The sequence below is a fragment of the Coturnix japonica genome, chromosome 1 (genome assembly GCF_054131305.1).
Source record: "Coturnix japonica strain WE chromosome 1, WE-NBRP24, whole genome shotgun sequence".
NCBI classification, from domain to species: domain Eukaryota; kingdom Metazoa; phylum Chordata; class Aves; order Galliformes; family Phasianidae; genus Coturnix; species Coturnix japonica.
Genome location: NC_140663.1, coordinates 10,759,339 through 10,781,501, shown reverse-complemented (window position 1 = coordinate 10,781,501; position 22,163 = coordinate 10,759,339). Strand labels below are relative to the sequence as shown.

Genomic DNA, 22,163 nt, shown 5'->3' with positions numbered 1-22,163 from the left:
CTGCAATCAGTTGTAAAACTGACACTTCAGATTAGCGTAGGTTATTTGGGATCTACTTTACAATCCAGCAATCAAAATCACTTTACATCTACAGTTTTGTGATGATATTCTTATAATTCCATTTGAAAATGCTTTTGGTTTCACTGTCAGTTCCTATAACCAACAAATCCATTTTTCCATGGTGAGTAACTCTTTCTGCAGTGATGAACAACATGAAATTATCTGAAGTCGGTCTGCTAAATTTTCTCTCCTTTCATTGATAGTAAATTCTTACTAAATAATAATAATAATAATAAGTGATTGCATTCATTTAGTAATATGAAGTCTTAATCTTTTTCTAGCTCTTAATCTCTTGCTCAGGGTAGAAAAAGATGTAAGGAAAACAACAACTTGTTCTGTCTGGAATTTACTCAGAGAAATTATCTTCCTACAACCCAGTTGTTCACACTCTAGGTCAAGGACCAGTTTGATGCTAATACACAATAATTAGGAATTTAGTCTATTACTTACTAAGCGAAGGCAGGCATATCTTACTGAGGCAGAAACTGCTGAGCAAAGAGGCTGACTGACGTGGCAAACTGAGCACAAGGAAAATTTTAAACTGGAGCCCTTCACCCATACATTCACATTTCCATAATACATCAGATTACTGTGTATTAAACACTATCATAGCACTATGCATTACACTGATTAGTTTCCAGTTAAATATATTTTAAAGCACCATAAACAAGATGTGAAATTTTTTGGACTAAAGGTAAGCAAAAATAGAAAAAAATAAGAGGTTATTTTTTTGGGGGGTGGGAAGGGAGGGCAGAAATTATGTCTGAAAAAATGCTCTTAATAGTGATGTGAAAAATTTACTTCAGTTTTTTAACTGTGCAGACCTTCAGCCAACAAGCACCAAGTAGAAGATTCTAGTTTGATGTAGGCCATGCCATAGTCCCTCCCAGGCAATAAATGCATTCGGTTCCACACACCCGATTATTTTAAAATGTCCTATGAGTATCAGAGTTAGAAAACTGTGATGGCATTAGTACTTTTCTGCAAAAAATGGTATTTTCAAGGCTACATATTATTGATCTGTATAACGTTGTGTGAAAAATCTTTCCTACTGCTGATACCTGAAACTGTACTTGTTCTGAATTTCTGCAGTGATATTTCAGAGGAAAGGCAGCTTGGGAATTTGTATTAAAGTGCCTGGTGTGACCCTTAGTGAAAGCATGAGTTTCTATAAGAAAACACTCTTATTTCATAAAGGCTAATAACAAATAGATTTACTATCTACAGACTTCACAGTTGTTGGTGTACTTTGCTTTTTGGTTGTTTTCCAGTTTATCAGAAGAAAAAGGAATTACAGGACACAAGACAAAGAGATGGTAAATTTGAAAAGAATTTGGGAAATTCATGATACCATGGTGAGAAGAGAAATTAATGTGGGAGATTTTGAAAGAAGGGATTTTTGTCCTTCTAAAGATGGAGCTGTAGTTGTCCAGAATTCACTTCTAATGAGTGCTTATCACTAGCATATCTTGTTCTTCCTACTGGCATTTCTGTGTCATGTTGCCACTCCGGTACTACAATACTGACTGAAAAAGAAATATAACTATGAAGAAATGTTTCATTTTGCTGTTTTCTTTAGAGAGACATAAAACCAAATTTATATTACACATTTTATAATGGGAAATTGCAGCATTATGATTCCCAGCAGCTTTGTGTCCCCTGTTTGAGTGATGTCTGCTTATGTAGGCCTCTGGACAAAGTCAGTTTTTGACTGTGTATTTACAATAGGCAGCATTCCATATAAGTAACAAGATAGATAAGGAAAATCTTTGAAGGCAAAAATGTTAAATTCAGGAAAGTAAGTTCTGCAGCACTCATTATAGCTGTAACAAGTGGTTCACGTGGACTCACGGTTTTTTATTTTAACACAACATTCCTGATGTGTCATGTTTGATTTTCCTCATGATAATGAGATATGATTATCCTCAGAGTCACAGTGCTGTCACTTACACTACAAGAGTTTTCATAAGGAGAAAGAAGTTAACAGATTTGTCTTTAAGAAATCTAAATTGTATATTTGAATGGAAAAAAAAAAAAAAAAGAAAAATAATCCAATTGTTTGAACAGAGATTCTCCTCCATTTCTGAGCCTGGTGGTAAATGTTGACAGCAGAGAGCTGAATAGGTTCTCTTTAATGGGGAGAAGGAAAAAAAGCAGAAGAGTTGTAGCTGCAGAAAGGAGCAAGATAGAAGTATGAAAACAATTTCCCTTCTTTTACGTTCCGACAGCTATTTTTGAGGACGTGACTTCATCAATCTTGGGAAACACTTTATGCTCCTTTTTGGCTATTTTGAGCTGTTGAGCAGAGCTGATGGCAGGTGACAGCAGAGGAATGTGGCAGCTAACGGGTAAGAGCTGACAGGCAACAGCTAACAGGCGACAGTTTTCCAAGAAGCTACAACTTACAAAATACTGTTGCACTCCACTTTTCTAATTATGCATCATTTGATTTATCTCAGATCCATACTGGCAGAACAGCCTCTACAAAACCATTTCACGTTTTCTCGAAACTCATTTGTAGTCATTAAAAATTCAAATCTTCCTATTGCTCAGGGTCATGCAGGCCCTTTGTACACCTGGGGTAGAAAAACACTTCTGAAGAATGAAAATGGTCTTCTTCTGTGGTGACTTCATTCTTGGAGACCCTCTTCTGCTATCAGGAGGTAGAGGTGAGCATATCTCGCGCCCAAAGCAAAAGCCTGTGATAAGGCTCCTTGGCTCCAGTTCTTGCTCAGTTTTGAATCACATCACTTATGCTCACACCACTACGCTGTGATACATAATGCACCCATCCCCTTGATGGGGGAAGCAGGAGGCTTTGATGTGATCCTGGTGAATGCTGGCTGAGATCCTCTGATAAATGCACCCATAGAAATTCAGAGCTATAGCAGTACGAAAGTGAACTGTTTAATAACAGCCTCACGGTGAAGGGAACCAAAATCAAGCACTACTCTTTCTGAGTTGTCCAGGTCATGATTGTGTGCTTTCTTGTGCTATTTTTAAGAGACAAATCTCTTCCTTTTCAGGTCTTGCCAGGAGATAAGGCAAGCTTGCTTTGAGATAACGAGGACTTGAAAAAAATACGAAAGTAGCTGAACTTTTCCTGTGAGCTGAAAGACAAACAGCTTGACACAGCCACATGGCAGGAAACTAAAAGTGTGTATTATCTTGGAACTGCCTCCCATATACTCAATTTGGATGACAACTTCTTGACTCAGTAATGGATTTCCTGCTTTTTTTTTTTTTTTGCTTTTTTTTTTTTTTTTTCTTTCTCTCACTTCAGGAAATGCCAGTGCTATGTAAAGAACTGAATTAAAATAAGACAACCAAACCAACTAACCAAACAAAACCAAACGAAAACAATGGCATGAAAAATTGAATTTGTGAGTGTGCTGATGGCATTTATGAAACAAAAATGTCAGGGACATGAAAGATGCTTGGAAGCAGTTGTTTATGACCAAGGGATATGAATGAATGCAAAAGAGATCTGGTTGGGAACAGTGGAATCAAAGCAGAGAGGAAAGGTTTTTAGGATGTAAGTCAGAAGAGAAGAGATTAAACCTTTCAGGATTAACTAAGATCAGGATACTTAGAAATCTGAGAGGAGCGGTTACTGCAGTCTTGCTTTCATCCCTCACTTTCTTGTTTTGGGTCTAGGATTTTCATGACTTTAATTCTTATTTTGGCTAGGTTGTCAGTTTCCATTTGCCTCTTGGACAAACTCAAATGCTGTTATATCATTTAAACACAGGTTTTAACACAATTTCAACCTATGAATTATCCATTTTTCCTCTGGCATAATGTGTGCTCCTGTACAAAACAGATTGTACCTATCAAAGACTGGAGTTCATGTTGGTCAAGGAAGCAACTCACAAAAGGCACCCATGAATGATAATGAATCACTTCATTTTTTTATTGAATGGTGCAATGCATCTTTTGGTATAGTGTGTCATTGGCTTAGGTTGAAAGCTAATCTTTGTCCTCAACGTCAGGTCTGTATTCCCACAGTCCTATGAAGGGCAAACATTGACTGAGCCTATTTGCTTTCATTAATATTTATGGAAATTTTACAGGTAAGGAAATATATTGAGGATCAATACCAAAGAAGGTGCAATATAAATATTTCATATATAAATACAACATATATAATTTTTTCTTAATTGTCTTTTGAATATATTTCTTTTGGTATAGGAAATCTGTACTTTTCTACTCTTGTCTTGGTGGCTTTAACCACACAACAGATTTATGACCTTGTTGAATGGAAAGTTCAGATTTTTGCTTAAATGCTTAACATAGAGAAAATATCCACATCTGAAGCACAGATTTACAAAGAGTTTTCCTTTCCTTAAAGTAATAAACAAAGACAGGAGTGTTTTCAGTAGAGAGAATTAAAACCCTTGCTGACTATGAAATACTTCACTTCTTTAATTTCTCTTTATTGTTCCAAATCCCAGCACTATGTGGAATGGCATTTCTTCACTGGAAAATATTTGTATTCCGTCTATTTATATATAATCTATCTATCTATAAAATACACTGAAACAATTCATAATCAAAGATCAAGCAGTTTTTATAGGGGGTTATATTTAGGGTAAATAAAATACATGGTATTTTGGAAAAATGCCATTAGTTTATTTTAGCACTTAGATTTAAACTTTGGAACTTCATCATAGGCACTTCTTGAAAGAATGAGGAAAAAGAAAGTAATAAGGAAGAAAAATCTGGACTGTGAAAAGTGAATTTTTAGGTGACAATTTCTATTCATGGAAGTTCCCCTTACATGGATGCTTACATGGTGGTGGAAGATGGTGGCACTTTGCCATAGTGGCAAACAATAGAGGAATGTGAGATGCAATTTAGACAGTAGAGTTGGTATAAAATGAACTCTTATTTTCCTGCATTGCTGAAGACTGAAAATGCCAAATCCAAACAGGAGGTGCTGATGTTGTAACTAAAGTATTAAGGACAAGGTACTGAGAAACCCTGTATTAGGGACAACAGCATATTTCCTTCAGAATACCATTTTGCACCTCCCAGATCATGGATTATGATAGTTGAAGGCTCATTTAAAATAAATAGCTTTATTTACCATGGTGCAATATTTCAGGTGTAATTAACAATGTAATTTGGGTTATCAGATAAAGTAATATAGAAAATGAATTGAAAGGTGATGTGTACAAATGAAAAGTGCTGTGAAGAAAGTCACTCTTGAGAAAATGTTCTTTATGTGAAGGAATACACGAGTTTAACCTCTTCTATTCTTGTTGTGGAAAATATGTGGTATATTACTTAAAAACAAAATTAAATCAAGACAGGCATCTTGATAGCTCAGTATTGTGTTACAACTATGAGTTTCTTCCTACCTATCAAAGACAATGTCATAACTTGTCATAGTCATTTTTATAAGGTGAAAGAAAGTGGAAGTTTCTTCTACAAACATTGATCTGAAAGTAAATGTAACATCTATATTAACAATTTCACATCCTCTTATTGGTTAATTGTAAAGAAAAATAGCACATCAAAATAGAGTGGCATATATTCTGTTCACTAAGGACTTCAATCAAAATAAGGAGAATAAAAATATTCTCAACATAAACAAAACTGTGAAAAAATTTTTAAAACCTAGGAAGATCTCGGAAAATACGGAAGTACAGATTTTTTGAAATACCCTATATTAATTGGGATTATAATTTCTTTAAATCATGGAAGTTCATTAAGGGAAATTGTGTCAGCAATGGCACATTCATAGGAAAAAAATTAAAATATTAAATGGCTAGCAGGATGAACAGGATTTTCACTTACGCCTACTTTCATAAATAGCTCTTGATTTCTCATACAGCTCATATGGGTCAGGTTTCCGTGGATCAAAGGCCTCTGTTGAATCGGGAAACGAACTCCTGTGAAGAGTGGGTGGGTAGGGAATATTCTGTGGCATAGCTGGAGCAGATAGGCTTGTCTGAGGGCTGCCTTGATTCTCCCATCGTTCCATCACCTGGAATAAAAACACAGAGAGAATAACGCTGTTTTGCAAAAACTCTGAGTGCCACAATCAAGCTAAAGACAGTGATTTCAGTAAAAGATAAGGCATTCTGTAAATTATCAAATCCCTTCACTATCTTTTGAGAGTAAAGATGTGCATTGTACTGCTTTAAAATTACTTGGTTGAATATGTCATTTGTCACTCTTGAGAAGGAGTGATCTTTCTCAGATAATATGATCCTGTATGGATTAAGACCCAGCATTACCCTGCAGCATGTGGAATGTCTCTTACAGAATGCCCTGAGCTATCAGAAAGCACTCTGCTAAAGGCAAAATTTGTGTGTCTGTGAAGATAAAAATTATCAGATTCAGCAGAATACATAACTGAGGAGAGTGTTTAACAAAGAAGTGCCCAGGCTGGATTGCAACTGATCTTGATATCGTATCTTTTGAGAATGCAAGAAGATACCTGGCTGCAAGGGAGAAATAAATAGATTACTGTAACTGCAAACAAAATTTACAGCTTCGTGTGAAGAATATATGACCCCCAAAGGCAAAATTATTAGAGCAGCTATTTGAGTATCTAGTTGAATTATACAATACAGAACAAGGTGAGCATTTCTCTGATGCAGATTTTTTTTCACTACTTGTGGTTTCTTCCTTCTAACAAAAATTACACTGTTTTCCATTCAGTCAAGTTCCCAAGCACAGGGTAAATTTTTCTGTTCTTCTAGACCAGACTCCTGTGAAAAGTAAACTGGAATATATTGTCTATTCCATACCTCAATCCAAGCTTTCTTCAAGTCTGCCTTTATTGGTCTCAGAAGCACATCAGTCTAGAAGGGAGATAATCTGCACTGTGCAAAGAAAACTTATGGATACTGGGGATTTCTATTATTGAAGGAGCTGGCTACTAATTAAATTCCATTAGCAAATATGTTTGAAGAGGCTAAGTTAAACAAAACACAAATGTTTATCTCAGGCAATGAATATTTGACTTTGCCTGTTACCCCTGATGAAGCATAGGCTAGCAAAGGCTCCACAATAGTGTATTCTTTCATGTAGTACAACAATGAGTTAATTCTGCCAAAAATTGCTCTCAGAAGCAATTGAACTGTAATTAAGTATCACCAGCTTCTAGTATTCATCAGCAGTGCTTTATCAAAGATGACTGCAAGTGCACAGAAAGTCTGGTCTATAAATTGTGATTATATTTCAACTCCTGTTCCTTGTTTTCAGAAGTTATTTGGCTCATCAGATGAGATTTGCTCAGGCTTTTTCAACAGCTATTGTGCACTCTAACAATGCTCAAGAGTCTTTGTGAAGAATATGCCAAGTATCACTCAGCACATCCCAAAGTGGTCTGACACTGTTAACTTCATACTTTGAAAGACAATTTGGATATTGGCCATTTTCAGTTGTTGAGGACCATATCTATACTTCAAGCTACAGTTCTGCCAGAGTTTTTGAGGAAAGTAGGGCTGGTTCATCACAAGCTGAAGAAAAGGAAGGTGTTTCAGTAAATAACGGATGACTCACACACTCATATGTATTGGGTATAATATTTAAATAGAGAAAGGGAAGTATTAATGCTAACAATGAAGATACAGAATATTGTATTCAATTCTTATCAACATTATTAAAAAAAAAAAAGACATTTATGGTGGGTAAGATATAAAAGGTGGTGTCTAGGTGTGATATGAGAGATGCTCAGGGTAAGTATGTCTTGTTCAATAAAATGACATATACTTGAGTTATTGTTGAAATAACTTAGGTGCAGGAAGGCCCTTAAAGTACATTCAGGTATCTTTTGCAGAGCAATAAAAGCATCCTACATTGAATAAATTAGCCTGAGGAACCCACAAGAAAATCACAATAATACTGATAGTGCCTCCACCTCTAAAGGAATTACCTAAGATATACATAAATATATACATATAATTATACTATGGAAGTGTAAACTCAAAGATTTCCAGAAACAAATCTGATTATGACCCTAATGTTTAAACTGGGGTCAGTACTAATTCCTAGTAGAATATTGGAGAAAAATATTTAGGGTTTGCCTTTGGTAAGAAATATGAAAAAGAATGAAAGTCAACGAATCAAACTACATATCATCACTGTGAAGGGGAAAGATGCAGAACCCAGATTAGAAGTTGCCTAGATTTTAGGAGAATAGCAGAGTAATAGAACAAACACTTACCTCTTTCAAAATGTGGAACCGAATAAAATTAAAATATTTAAACAAGATTTTAAAAAGAGAGAGGAAAACAATTATCTTTGATGAACAAACTTTTCCCTGGAGGAAGGACAATAAGTGAGATCAGTTCGCTAAGTTCTACTGGGTTTCACACATCTAATTCTTGTTTGCTGATCTCCAAATCTCTACTGCTTTGCTATGAGTGATACTGCTAACAGAAGTAGTTCCACATGTAGATAAAGTTAAGAGGAATTATGCCTCCGAAACTAATATCATTTAGTTAAATAGTAACATAAATTTTGGCAACAAGAATCATCATATTTCTAACTTACAGAGAAGGCACTCTTGAAACTGAGTAAGCACAGTGTTGCATGCAATCCAGTGCATAAAATCTAAATTGGGTAATGGTATGGTGACATGAGCTAATATTACTTTACATTTATTGTCTGTACACACTATATACATAGAAATCACAGGATTTTTTTGTCAGCTCAGCTTTGTTTGGAATGTTGAGCATGCTGAGTTGCACTACACACCACCTCTGAGTCTCTGCCTTTGGTAAAGGAGATCATCTCTTCCAGTCAACAGCTTGTGGTCCTTTTTTCCTCTAAAGAAGAGTCATGGTTACTTTTCCCCTCTACAGCCAGAGAGGTGAGGGGAAGTAGCAGTCACACAAGCGAAAAAGAAGCCTGGTTTGGGGCCATCTCCTGCTTTTCTTTCCTACTATACACTTCCAGGCTTGTGCTATGGTGTCAGCAAGGTGCTGCCTTATTCTTTGAGTCCTGGTCTGCTTGAAAAACTATTGCATAAAAAACTGAAATACTTGTGTCTCTAGATTCTGTTTATTGGCAAGTGCTACCTGACAATGATTCACTATACTGTTTATATATCAAAACAGTGCAAACAATTATCAACAATGGATATGTATATAAAAAGCATGAGCACTGACAGTGTAGCTCTTCAGCTTTTCACTGAGATCCAAACTCTCTATTTCATCATTATTTACCTGAGATTCAGAGCGGACTGTCTCAGACAGGCAAGAACCTTAAACTAGTGAAAATAGGCTAGCCTTAGTTGACAGATTTAGTTTTACAGGGGCCTACAAAATCCTTTTTATATGACCAAGAAATAAGCTTATGGTGATACATTTATACTGATATATTGCATCTGTCCTATGACAATTTACATCAAGAATACCAAAAGTTGAATGCAGTTTGATGAAGTTGCATCAGCTGATTAGTTAATTGTTATTTGGATTTCTCAGGCTACAAAAATCATTGTGGTTGCAATAAACATGCCACTGTCCAATATGAATGGACGTGAAGCTGTGCAGTTTTAGCATTAAAACACTCTAACACAAAAATAATAAAGCTATAAAAAATTCGCTCTAGACCTACTAATGTGAAAAAGAGTAAAAATTTATCTCAAAATGTCAAGCTCAATCCACTTATAAAAAGAAATTTGCATGTTTTCTACTCTGAAGTAAACTGAGACTGTCCTCAATGGTGGTGCCTCCTGCTGCCGTCTCCTCCAGACTCTAATTTATGGTTCCTTTGACCCATCATAAAGTTCCTTTCTCCAAACAGCACTTGGCAGACTCCATGCGTATAGATCTTTGAGCTTATTAACAAGGCCACCCCTGATGCTGTGTCTCACCTAGAGTTGGGGTACTGCTGAGAGATGTCTCACGAGCTGGGAACAGGTGGGTTAGATGAAAGTCTACACAAATTTGCTTTGAATGATAGTCATCTTACGAACTCAATGTGTATAATTTTGAAAGGGAACTTACAGGCTTTGGAGTTTTCCATGGAGAAAAGAAACCTGAAATAAACAAAAAACAACATTAGCAGATTTTTCCAGTGCTTAATGGATGGAGGCTGAGTGGTGTCTTTGCTCCCATTCTCATACATGTCTGCTGACAATATCGACATATTAAAAAACTCTGTACACACACAGGAAGAAATTACAATCCACAGGGGATAATTTCTAAGAAAAATACATGTGTATATATATATATGTGTAAGCATATATATATATGCATGTGGAGCCATTGAGATCATTGCCATACTTTACAAACAGCATGGAAATCAAAAGAATTAAACAGAAGGACTTCCAGTTTTCTTGGTGGACGTTGGACAAGACACCAAATGACCTGATAGAAATGTGCCAAATGCAATCACACCTTTAAGAAGAAGCAATTCAGAACATCTTATTAAAAATAAATAAATAAATTGAATAGAGACACTTTTAGAGGCAGTGCCTAGAGAACTGTTTAATCCATCAAGGCAAGGCAGAGTAGTCTTGGGGGAGTTGTTTTTGTCTCTTCTGATATCGTTCTATATCTTTCGCAGTTGTTAGCAAGTGGTTGCACATGTCCATCTCTTCTGAACAACTACTAATTTCCTTTGTCATCCAGTGACTGATAGCTACTATATCATAGGATGGCTTGTGTTGGAAGGGACATCAAGGATCACCAAGTTCCAACTCCCCTGCCACAGGCAGGGCCGCCAAACTCCACATTTAATACTAGATCTGGCTGCTCAGGGCCCCATGAACCCAAACTTGAAGCTATTACTTCTACTGTGCTTCTATTTGAAGCTACTACTTCTACTGTAGCTCACAAATGTTTAAAACTCCAGATATGTCATTTTTCATAACAGGAGGCAATTTGAAATAATCACTGTAAACATTATTTGTATCTTACGCAGCACAATGTTTAAAAAAGTTAAACAACTAAGAATTAAATAAAATCAAGCATTTCAAAGGATGTTTGGTCACATTTTCAAAAATGCATATTTTCCACACAGCTATCTTTAAAAAATACTCATTCTGATTTTAACAACAGGTAAAAAAGCCTGTGAGATTATTAAAATTAAAAGCTCATTACAAGTAGTTGTGTCAGAAACGCAAATGTTGAAAGATCTAAGCTGAGACCTTCCAGATGAAGGGAGCTCTTACATTCAAAAAAACTAATTAATCTGTAAGTGTAGTAAGGACTTCATTATTTCATTTTCTAAGGTGAATTTAGAAATACAATCCAAATCACAGAGAAACTAGGGAAAGTATCTTGCTACAGATGAAAAACAAAATGAACTGTGTTTGTAAATAACATTTCATGCTCCCAGAATTCTGTGATAATTAGGTAATAAGTGCTTTGCAGACAAACACTAGCTGTTATGTAACAAGTGACTCTTTTTAAACAATAAGCATTTTGTGAAAAGAGATCCTGGAAAGTTTTATGTTCACTGAATCTGCCATGTCTAGATTAGATAGAAACTTTACTAAAGAGTAGACAGATTTCTTCCCATCTGCAAATTCAAGCTGAGAAAACAGGTATCCTGTATAGATCTGGCTTGTGTGCCACCAGCAGCACCTGTAGTAGAAGCAAGTTTAACATCTTGGATGGCAGAAATTCAAAATTTTTCATACCTACTGTTGTTCTGTACAGCTAATGAGGCTGAAATTTAAAGCATGTTTTTCCCTTGAAAGCTAAAAATAAGACTTGAAACTTGTACGGACGTTTGCAGAAGGATGCCTCAAACCAACTTGCACTGATTTGGTGTTTGAGGAACACTTGTAGAAGTAGCTTTCCCTGCCCACTGGTACTGCTGCGCGTCCCATAGCTTATCATCAGCAAAAATTATTCCAGATAAGATTGAAATGTTTTATTTATTTCCTCTTCTGTTTATTTTCTGTCTCTACCTAAAAATTTATGCTGTTGGACTTATCATATTTTTACTTGATAGTAAAAATTTTTGATAAGTATTTATAAATCAAATAATGACACAGTGCAACATGAAATTGACAAGATTTACACTCAAACAAAGAAAAGGCAATGTTTATTCACACAGCATGAAACTATATAAAGAGAACTAATGGGTCTATAGTACCATGGAGGTAAAAGATCCAATGAGATTTAAAAAGAAGTACTGGATATCCATTGGTGCACAAAAGCACATCAGAAGGATAAAACCTCTAGAGGTAACCTACCTTGGTACAGATATTGAATTTAATTCTTCAGATTTCAATTCATACATTAAATCAAGGCCCTGTGTAAGATGAGACAGTCGGGCACCTATGCCAAACACTAGGTGCTGGACAGCAGCTCTAGTTCCGTAATATTCTTTCTATCTCACATATAATTCATGACAGTTTTAATTTTCCTCAAGTCGCATGTCTCCTCAGATGAACTGATCTCTTTTTCCTAATCTAAACAAATATGCCCTTTAGTCAATTTATTCAACACGACGCTGATTATGGATTTGAGCCATAAACGTCCAGAATTATAATTGATATATAAATACATGTGGCTATTGCTGCAAATGAAAGAATTCAAGGGTATAATGCATATGAAATACACTGCAAGCATAACAGAAACTTCACATGCAAAAGAATAAAAACAAAATGTACTTTTTTTTTGGAGTCCACAAGCTCACTTCTAACGTTCACCTTTTAATATTGCTCTACAGAACTACAGAACTGACTCCTGTATATGTTGAAAAATGAGGCTTGGAAGCATATCTGAAGAACACATCACAATGATTTGCATACTTAACCGTGTTGGCCTTCTGCAGCCAGATATACAGCTGGCAGTGAGAAGCAGTAGATTTGCACTTGGTTTGGCCTCGCTTCTCAGTATTGCCTTTTTCCTTGGTTCATTTCCTGCTGTGAGTTTTCTCCAAAAGAGATGGTGGGACCCTGCCTGGATGGCAGCACTTGGCAGATGGTCATCAATCCATTATTGATTTAGAGACAAGACTGAAAACTGTTGTCCAAAAAGTACAGCTTTCAATTTCTCAAGTATTCACATGGTACTAATATTACTCAACCTTTTCAACAGCTTGCATTTAACTACACATGCACACACAGGATAAGCTTTTATAACATCCTTGATCCATTCCCAAATTTCTACTCCCCTCTCCAGCTCCCAAACATCTTTACAGGATGCTTTCTAGAAAAAACAGAATAGCTGAGAACATTATATATACATACACATATATATACACGTATAAACACATATAGGAACATATTCACATATACTTTAAATTTTGAAAGAATGAAAGTCAACTTAGAGACACCTGAAAGTACTTAATGCAATTGATTCTTCCCATTAGGGATTTCCTGCTCACTCGTGTCTGACAGCCATTCCTCCTCATCATTGCTTTTCTGCATAAGCTGCAGCTCACTTTCCGAATCATCCCACTTCACTTTATTTATTTTAAATGAAAGTTTAATTACACCTATTGCCATGAAGTGAAATGTGATGTAACGTGCAACCATGTGATGATAAAACATGTAACTTCCCATACTTCTACAAAGTTACTTTTCAGTAACTAATGGCTTATTTTTAAATAAAGACAACGTAAACTACACTAAGATACAGCAGCAGCTGGCCAACTCCTTTATAGAAATGTTCATAGTTTCTTTTTAAATAAAGAAGTTGAGGAAGTATTAATATGGTTTTTAAAAATCAGGATGACATTCCCTTGCAAAGCAGTGCAGAAATAATATTTATGTACTAAGAAACACCAGTAAAAGAGAACATATATTGGATTATAATACTTTTCTAGGGAAAAAATTTCTTTCTTTTTTTTCTTTTCTTTCTTTTTTTTTTTTTTTTTATGAAACTCTTTTGTAAGAAAAGACAAATCACTTCACACTTGCTGTCTTTATTTCTTCCCATATACAAATTTAAGCACGCTTTATAATAAAATATGATTATGAATTTCATACATGCCTTCCAATTCAGTGAGCATTTATTGCAGCAAAGTTTGGTATGCTAAAAGACTCTTATCAGACAAGGTTTAGAATGTTTTGAAGATATAATCATGCCTTCATTTCTTTATTTCATTAAAAATACTGCATTTGGCATCAGTCCAAACATCAGCAATACAAAACAAGCCTATGGTTCTTAGTCTGCTGCCCTGTGCATGATTTTTGCTAACTTTTCATCTCCATTTTCCTCCAACCACCAGACAAAGCAAGTTTCCTCACTACTTTGTATTGATTCCTGGAAAACTTGAGGCCTTGTTAAGTCACAAGTAACCGATGTAAGTGTCACCTAACCACAGGACATTTAAGGATGTTCATCTCTGTGGCAGACATGTAATTAAACCGAAGCCTGTGAACACCTTAATTTCTGCAGCGATGGCATGCGGTAGTGCTGCAGAGAGGAACTTAGCAGTGTCAAAGATAAGACCTTTTCATACAAAGCAGTATTCAGGTCACGTCATCTTCCCTCCACATCGCCTGTCTCGCTGATGATACAGTGAGAGTTTTGCCCATTAACTTTCACTGGGCTTCTTGTATATTTTTCTTCCTTCTTTTTTTTTTTTTTTCTTTTTTTTTCTTTTTTTTTTTTTTATGTGTTTTTTTGTTTTGTTTTGTTTTGTTTTTTGTTGTTTTTGGGGTGTGTGCTAAAAGCTTTGCTGCATATGGCTTCCTGAACCAAGCTCTCCCAAGCACCACACAGACCTTTCTCATATAGATGTTTGTAAGTCAATGAACAGATGGCTGATGAGCACTCCCAGAGCATTAACTTACTCCACAGACATCTTATCAAAGTCCTTGTGACAACACTTCAGCAAAAGTTTTCCTTCCTAGAAAAGTTTCTGTATAAATTTACTGTCAGGAGATTTTTTTTTCTCCATGCTTTTTCTTTTTTCTTACTGAGACTGGTGAGAGGTCTATCAGTTGCCTACACTGGGTCTTAATTGCAGAGGTTCCAAGATCCCATTATTTTTAAACAGGTATGACTCCTCCAAGAGCTGCGGCTCCTGGTACACGCATTTAGCAGGATGCAAGGAACAATTTCTTGTCATTCATGTGACATCTGACACCTCCTGCATGTTTATATTTTGTTGATCTGTGCTTGGTACGCATGGATTAGATGCACAGAACTCAAGCTACAATTGGGCTCACTTCTTAAGATGCTAAATATATTAAGACTAATATTAAAAATACCCCCCCAAAAATAAAAACCTTCTGGGAGAGAAAATGGGTTTCTTGTGAACATAAAACAAAGGCATAAGATTAATGCAATCATTCAAATATTTTTCCCTACACGGGTAAACAAACCCTATCAAGGAGAACAAGTACTTAACCTGTACGTTATCATAAACAAAACCTAAAAGGAACCAATAACTTAAAAATAGTTAGAAATTATGAACACAAGTATGTGTTTGAAATGATCATGTCATAATTAAAACATCAGATGATGTGTAGGGAAGGACAATTAGCGGCTCAGGTTCTAATAAAAACAATCATTATTACATTTTCTTTTTTTTTCAAAGGTTTGTCTTTTTTGAATGGCTTTAAGTATCAGTCTTTTACTCAAGCAATGGGAGAAAAAATATTTACCTTGAAATAAAGGGTAGGTGTAAGAAAACAGGGAGCTCTAGCTCTTCAAGCATAGTTAGCTAGTCTTGTTGTCAGATGTACCTCAGAGTGATGGCGCAATGCTCTGGAGCATCCATTTGGTCTTTGATCAGAGTTTGGCTGTGGATGCAGCGAGTCAAAAACCAGTGCAGCCCACACTGGGGTGGGAATATTAACAAGGCATCAGGTTTGACTGGGCACTCCGTGCTATATATGGCTAAATCTACAGACTTCTGACAGCAGCTAGCTTTCCGCTATAGTGGCCTACGTACTGGTAGCATAGCACATAACTGATGTAGCACTGTGCTAAACTGAGATAGAGGCTGGCCACAACCAATTATAGCAAATGCAGGTCCAGATTAATAAAACTGCAAAATACACCTGCTTTCTTTAGTGCTATTTACATATGTCTAGATGTTATCAATTACATTTGCCTAAAAGAGACTCACAGTGATAGAAACTGATCACAAGTCCATGTGTGGCAGCACTAATAGAAGTAGAGCTCCAACTGAAATCAGCAGCTTTGCACTCTCTTCGGCCTACTACACTCATGAAAAGTGACTCTGAAGAATGAACATGTTTCCTAATCACAGAGAATCACTCTGTCAAGGTGCAAGGAAAAGAGCAAACACAGTCCACAAGAAGTTCAGCTGAGTCTTTAGAACTCATCAGGGTAGCACCTTCTCTGGCTCATGTCCAGGTAATGTGAGTACAATACCATATTTCATCCTTTCAAGCTTCCACATTTTTTAATGAGTAGCACAAAGTGTAAGACAGTGAGGTTTATCAGAAATGATGTGGAAGCAGAGAGCTGTGGGAAATTAAACTGCATCTCATCTCACAGAGATCCAGAACTGATACAAAAACTTAATTGACTGTGAGACCAGATACTAAATCAATAATCACCTCCTTATACATAATGAACACTTTCTGTGCTGTTCAGAAAACTTCACTGACCTTGCCATTTCAAGCAAAAATTTCTTGATAATATTCAGTTCATCACAAATAATTAGAGAGAGGATAGCTATTCATGTATAGTAGAAGTGCTTGCTGTTCAAGCCCTGACCCTCACTGGTCACCTGCATGTATGAGAATTTCCTTTAAAATACACCAGAGAATTTCAAGCTACCATTAAGTTTTTGTTTTCATGAATAGCAAAGAGTCTTTGTTAGCAAGAATGCAGCCATCAGAAAAGGTCAGCAGCTGGCATGGTAATGAGTTAATTTACATTCTAATGGACATACATCTATTTACTTTGCTTGTCTCATGCAGCTCTGTGAATTGCTTATCGGACAGAGACTTAAAACAATTTCTGGAACTAAAAAGCCCCAACAGACCAAATATTGTTTCCTGATTAATCTGGAAGCGAAGCAGACAATTTCTGTGTTATAGCTGAAATAGGAAAGAGGCAAATGCAACAGTCAGTGAGGGTATTTGATGCTCAAGCGTACCAGAGGTAGGAAAAATAAAAATTTACAACAATTTCTGGAAATGAGAAGTATATATTTGGAACAAGCACCTTTTTATGTGGTCAGCAAGATCTGATTACTTTCCACATACAATATTTTATAGTAAACACAGAACGTCACATTGGGCAATAAGACTGTAAGAACTTTTCTGGTGCTTGCTATCAGAGCAATGTACACAGTTACAGATTTGTTTCCTTGTTGATAGCAAACCACATTTTCTGAAGGGCAGCTATGCCTCAGAATAGAGAAGATGTTGCTACCGTACAATTCAGAACAGATTTTACTGGGACAACTTAACCTGAAATGGGAAAAGACATTTTTCAGAACAGAAGAAAACCTCTGTCTCTTGCACTTTATTAAAGAAGATTCCACTAAAAGTTCAAATTCTAAATTCTAAAAAATTCAGATTCTAAACCCCTTAATCCATTTTCTGCTTTGTGGTTTGCAACTGTAATTAGCACTGGATGAAGTATCATTTTTCTCACTGAAGTGTATGTAAATACTACCCCAGTTAGCTAAAGTCTATGTTCTTTGGTACTAACACAAGAAGTCTTGAGAAAGAGATCTCAGAAGTTTGCTTGCAGGTTGTATACTATCCTGACATCTTGAAAAGGTCAAGAGGATGTTTCTGTACATACAAGCAAAAGAACCTTTTGCTTGGCAGAAGAAATTTTCCCCTGAAGTGTCTCCAGTTTTGCTCTGGTGTGTACTCCAATGACTGCTGCCAAAACCTATTCAAAGTTCATGTATTCAAACTGGGCTAAGGATTACAGTTCCTGCCATACTGTTCTAATGCTACACAAGCTAACAATGCAAATAATGCCCTTTCTTGAGCAAACATACTGTGGCAAGCAGCTATCCTTGAGCAGAGCAAGGTGAAATGATTTGTATATGACACATATGCTGGATCAGCAAGATAATTTAGAATATAAATTGCATCTACTGAATCTTGGCAGCTTCTAGATTGGACTGTGAGTTTTGCCATTCCCCTAAAGACTCTAACTTCTTGCTACGAACAAGTCTGACAGTTCAGCCTGACTTTACCAGAAGCTAATTTGAGCTGTAAAACTAACTTTTCAGGAATAATGCACTGCATTTTCAGAGCTCTCTTGACAGTCAGAAACTTTGTCTAACTATGCCACTGTTTTTGCTCCTATATGTGTTTATAATTTCCTTCTGTTTAAGCTTTTACACTTTCTAAGCACATTAGAAAAAATTCAGTTTACATCATGGCCTGTGACTTTGATGAACATGTTCACAGTATTTTCCATTAAAATGCTGGTGGAGAATAAAGTCTTTGTACTGAGTCCTAAAGGCCGTTTTTCCTGAAAATGCACTCACAAAAAGTCTTCATCAGTTGTTGGGAAAAAAAAAGAAAAAATAAAAGAAAGAACAAATCAATTTTAAAGCCATTCATTTGCTTGTGTGTGAGTTTCACACTGAGATATGGACACAAAGGAGTCAGAAGATATTCAGTTGTTGAGATCAACAGTTCCTGCTCAATTCACTGCATCCAGTGACTTTTCACCCAAATGACTCCCCAATCCCTCAGATTCCTGTTCCCAAATTTCCATACACCTGTGTACCTTATTGCCAAGGCTTCCATGTCCTAACTTGACAACCAGCTGATCTTGAAATAGACATCAGAAAACTCCCTAAAATAAATAATAGAAATAAATGTAGAGAAACACCCTTGGTCTCTATCACTAAATAGTCACGAGAACGGAAAGCCAGCACAATGCAAATAGGGATAAACCATGCAACTGAGGCTGGACATTCAAGAACCAAGTTTAGAAAGCTTTCAGCTAACTGAAGTGGCAGCAATACAATGAACTGGAAAACTGTATTTTGCTGATTGTGCTGAAGAATTTTCCAAATATTATCTCAATGTCTTTTGAGTTGCAGTATGTATCCCTGTGGTATTGCCAGTTGTGACAAGGAACCTATAGGTGGGAGGCAAGGTGGAATATGCCAGGGCAACTCAAGTAGCAATGAGTTATTTTATGCAGTCTAATGAAGACCACATCAGCTATATTAGACACAAATTTAGGCTAGAGTAGAGTAGAACAGAACAGAATAGAATACAATACAATAACTTCAGGTGGAAATGATATTCAAATATAATCTAGCCTGACTTTCTGACCTCTTCACAGATACCCAAATGTTAAAGCGTATTATAAAGAGTATTATCCAAATGCCTCTCTATGATAGGCATGGAGCATCAAGCAGTCTCTACAAAGCTTGTTCCAGTGTCTGACCACCCTTACAGTAAAGAAATTTTCACAATGTTTGGATCTTAGCCTGGCCCTTCTCTGGTGCAACTTTGTGTCATTTGCTTGTGTTTAAAGATTGATCTGCAGACACCTAACTTTCAGTGCTGAAGCTTGTGAATTTGAAACTTAGATACACAATCATAGCTCTAGAAGTGTAGGTCTAGTACCAAGTGTACTGTACCTGATGCTACTCAGAAATCTGTACTGGATTGGCAGGTGTGACACAGAATCGATTAGAGAATTTGGAGCTTTGGCTATTAACCTGGATAATCTCACTCACTCTGCTGTTACAGTAAAGTTTATGATAGCCCAGTGTACCTCAGATGGTCCTAAATGTCTGCTAATGAGCTCAGAATTGAGCTCAGAGTTCCAGTCCTGATTTTGTTGAGGTTTGGGAGCGTTAGAGAAACGTTCATCATAAAGGAACAAATACGTTAAATTACATACTCTGAAAAACCTTGCTAGTTTCATCTGACTGCCTTTCTGAAATGTTATTAGCAAATTACACTGTAGTAACTTCAGGATATTGTGTTTAATATGGATTAAGCTGTCAACATGGTTCTGAATTTTGTTGACTTGCCTTTGAAATCTCTTCTGTGACAATGTGAAGTGTCAGGAGCCCAGGTGTGTTAACTAATTGACTCATTTTCAGACCACATGACAAAATGACAAACACACGATGGCAATGTAATGAAAAGGTGGAAACTGAAATAAGCAAGAGAATGCTTATTTGATTCTTCGTATCCAGACTTGATTAAAAGGAATAATTGCTTCACAGTTTTTATCTCCTTCACACTGGTTTGATAGACCAGTTCATTCATAGTTACTGAGATTCAGGTAGAACAGAAAGGCTGGCAGATAGTGGGAGACTGAAAGAGAAAAATATTGATAGAAAGAAAACTAAATCACAAGATTATTATTTTCTTATGATTGACTCTCAGCTATGAAGGAATATCATTTAGTGTAGGAAAGTAGAATATTTGGCAGGGGTTGTTAGTAGATGTACAAAGTGTAAGCATTTGTCTAAATGAGTAAGAAAACTGCAGAGGAAAATGCATTTCTAAATGCTCAATTCTCTGATTGAACTTCCAGGTAATTTACCTGGCTTAGAGCTGCTGAAGTTTTTATATTGCCCAAAAATAGACATACTTAGTAGAGAGAAATGGGAAGTGCTAAGTAATAAAGGAATGCATTACGTGGAAAAGGAAGAAAGCTTTAACTAATTTTTTGTTTGCTGTGACAGTACTCTGTCTCTCAGAGGAATGTAAACTGATTCCAGACAGTTGGGATTTAGACGGCATGTCTAACATAATGGAAATAACCCTTCAATGCTGAGAAAATTGGAACAGTGCATAAACATGACAAGCTAAACAGAGAAGATTATGGTGCTGACAACCGTGAAGCACCTTGTGGTCTCTGCAGCTGGCCTAGTCTTCAGAATTATCAAATTTAGAAAGAATAGAGTACATATCATGTACTTCCTCTCTTTTTCAGAACTGTAACTTACTGTATAAGAAAGCAAACTAAGTTACTCTTGGTTACCACGTTTTTTCCAGTAAAAATTTTTAGACGATCTTGGAACCAGTCTTGGTAGGATGAGTTTCAATAACATTTCAGAGGCCAAAGGAACCCATTCTAATCCTACCGTAATCATCCATATATTCAGAATTCATGTCCTAGTTTCAACTGCGATAGAGTTAATTTGCTTCACAGTGTCTGACACAGTTGTATGTTTTGGCTTCAGGAGAAAAACAATGCTTTTATCTTAACCCATGAATTTTACTTTTTTCCTGATTCACTCCCCAATTCCAATGTGAAATGGGGAATGTCTGTATGGCTGGCTTTGTGGTGCTGAGCTGCCTGCCAGGTTAAACCATCACAATAATTCAGAAATTGTTGATGCAATTGTAAAATATTAATACAAGCTGCAGAGTATCAAAAGATAAAAATCAGATCTTCCATTGAATACGAATAATTCCCCTTAATCCAGTAAAAATTTACTATCGACAACTAAAAAACCCAATGCCCAAGTAGCCATCACTCCTTGAGTAAAAGTGGGTACATCTGTGTACAAACACAACTCATGAATTTATAATTCATCCCTTTGCTATTTATGAACAAGTCAGAAACGCAACCAAATTGCAACTTCTACTCTGCAATAGTTGTATTTTGATTTAGCGCACAAACGATATATCTTGTTATGCTGCAGTACTTTATTTCCCTACAGGCAATATAGGAACTCAAAAAAAAAAGCATGTGAATACTTTAGAATTGACACATTTTATCCAGAGACTACACTCAATCCTCCACCTGCAAAATTTCACAGACATTATTGTTATTTCCTGAAGTTATTTGGTTTAATTTAAAATAGGTTTTTTTTTTTTTCAGTAGAGAAATTCAAAATTGAATGCTTTCTTATGTATTACACTGCATTTTAAGCCATCATTTTAAAATTTTTACTATTATTTGCCATCTGTGTATATTTTGAAACACAATGTTGGTAGATATAGGTATCAAAAGTGAAGGTTTTGGAGAAGATGTAGCATCATATTTCCATTTGGAATTGCATTCCTGAATTTGGATTTACAATGGATTCACAATCTTTGTATTTTATCGTCTTAAAGTGTAAAACTGATATAATACTTTCCCTTTTTGTAAAAATCTCTGAAAACCCAACAATTTCTGTGTAATTCTGCCTTTTGTTTTTACTAACTCAAATTAAAACAGGCACAGAAATGATGCTGGAGTTACTGTTCAGGGAGAGAAGCATCATCATTCCTTAGGTCCTGTATTCAAACCTTTGAT

The 22,163-nt window shown here is 36.1% G+C and overlaps 1 protein-coding gene across 22 annotated transcripts in view; it reads right to left on the bottom strand.

Moving 5' to 3' along the window:
• Window positions 1-22,163, bottom strand: part of MAGI2 (membrane associated guanylate kinase, WW and PDZ domain containing 2) — a 679,299-nt gene that overhangs the window by 80,698 nt on the left and 576,438 nt on the right. For 17 of the 22 annotated variants that reach the window (XM_085512814.1, XM_085512758.1, XM_085512827.1 and 14 more), the window contains 2 exons: window positions 10,029-10,060; window positions 5,863-6,052 (listed from right to left, as the gene is read on the bottom strand). In XM_085512814.1, coding sequence (XP_085368940.1) covers window positions 5,863-6,052; window positions 10,029-10,060 — 222 coding nt within the window. Of the gene's footprint in view, window positions 1-5,862; window positions 6,053-9,895; window positions 10,061-22,163 lie in introns of all 22 variants that reach the window. The other 5 variants (XM_085512761.1, XM_032442296.2, XM_085512786.1 and 2 more) reach the window with 2 other exon arrangements.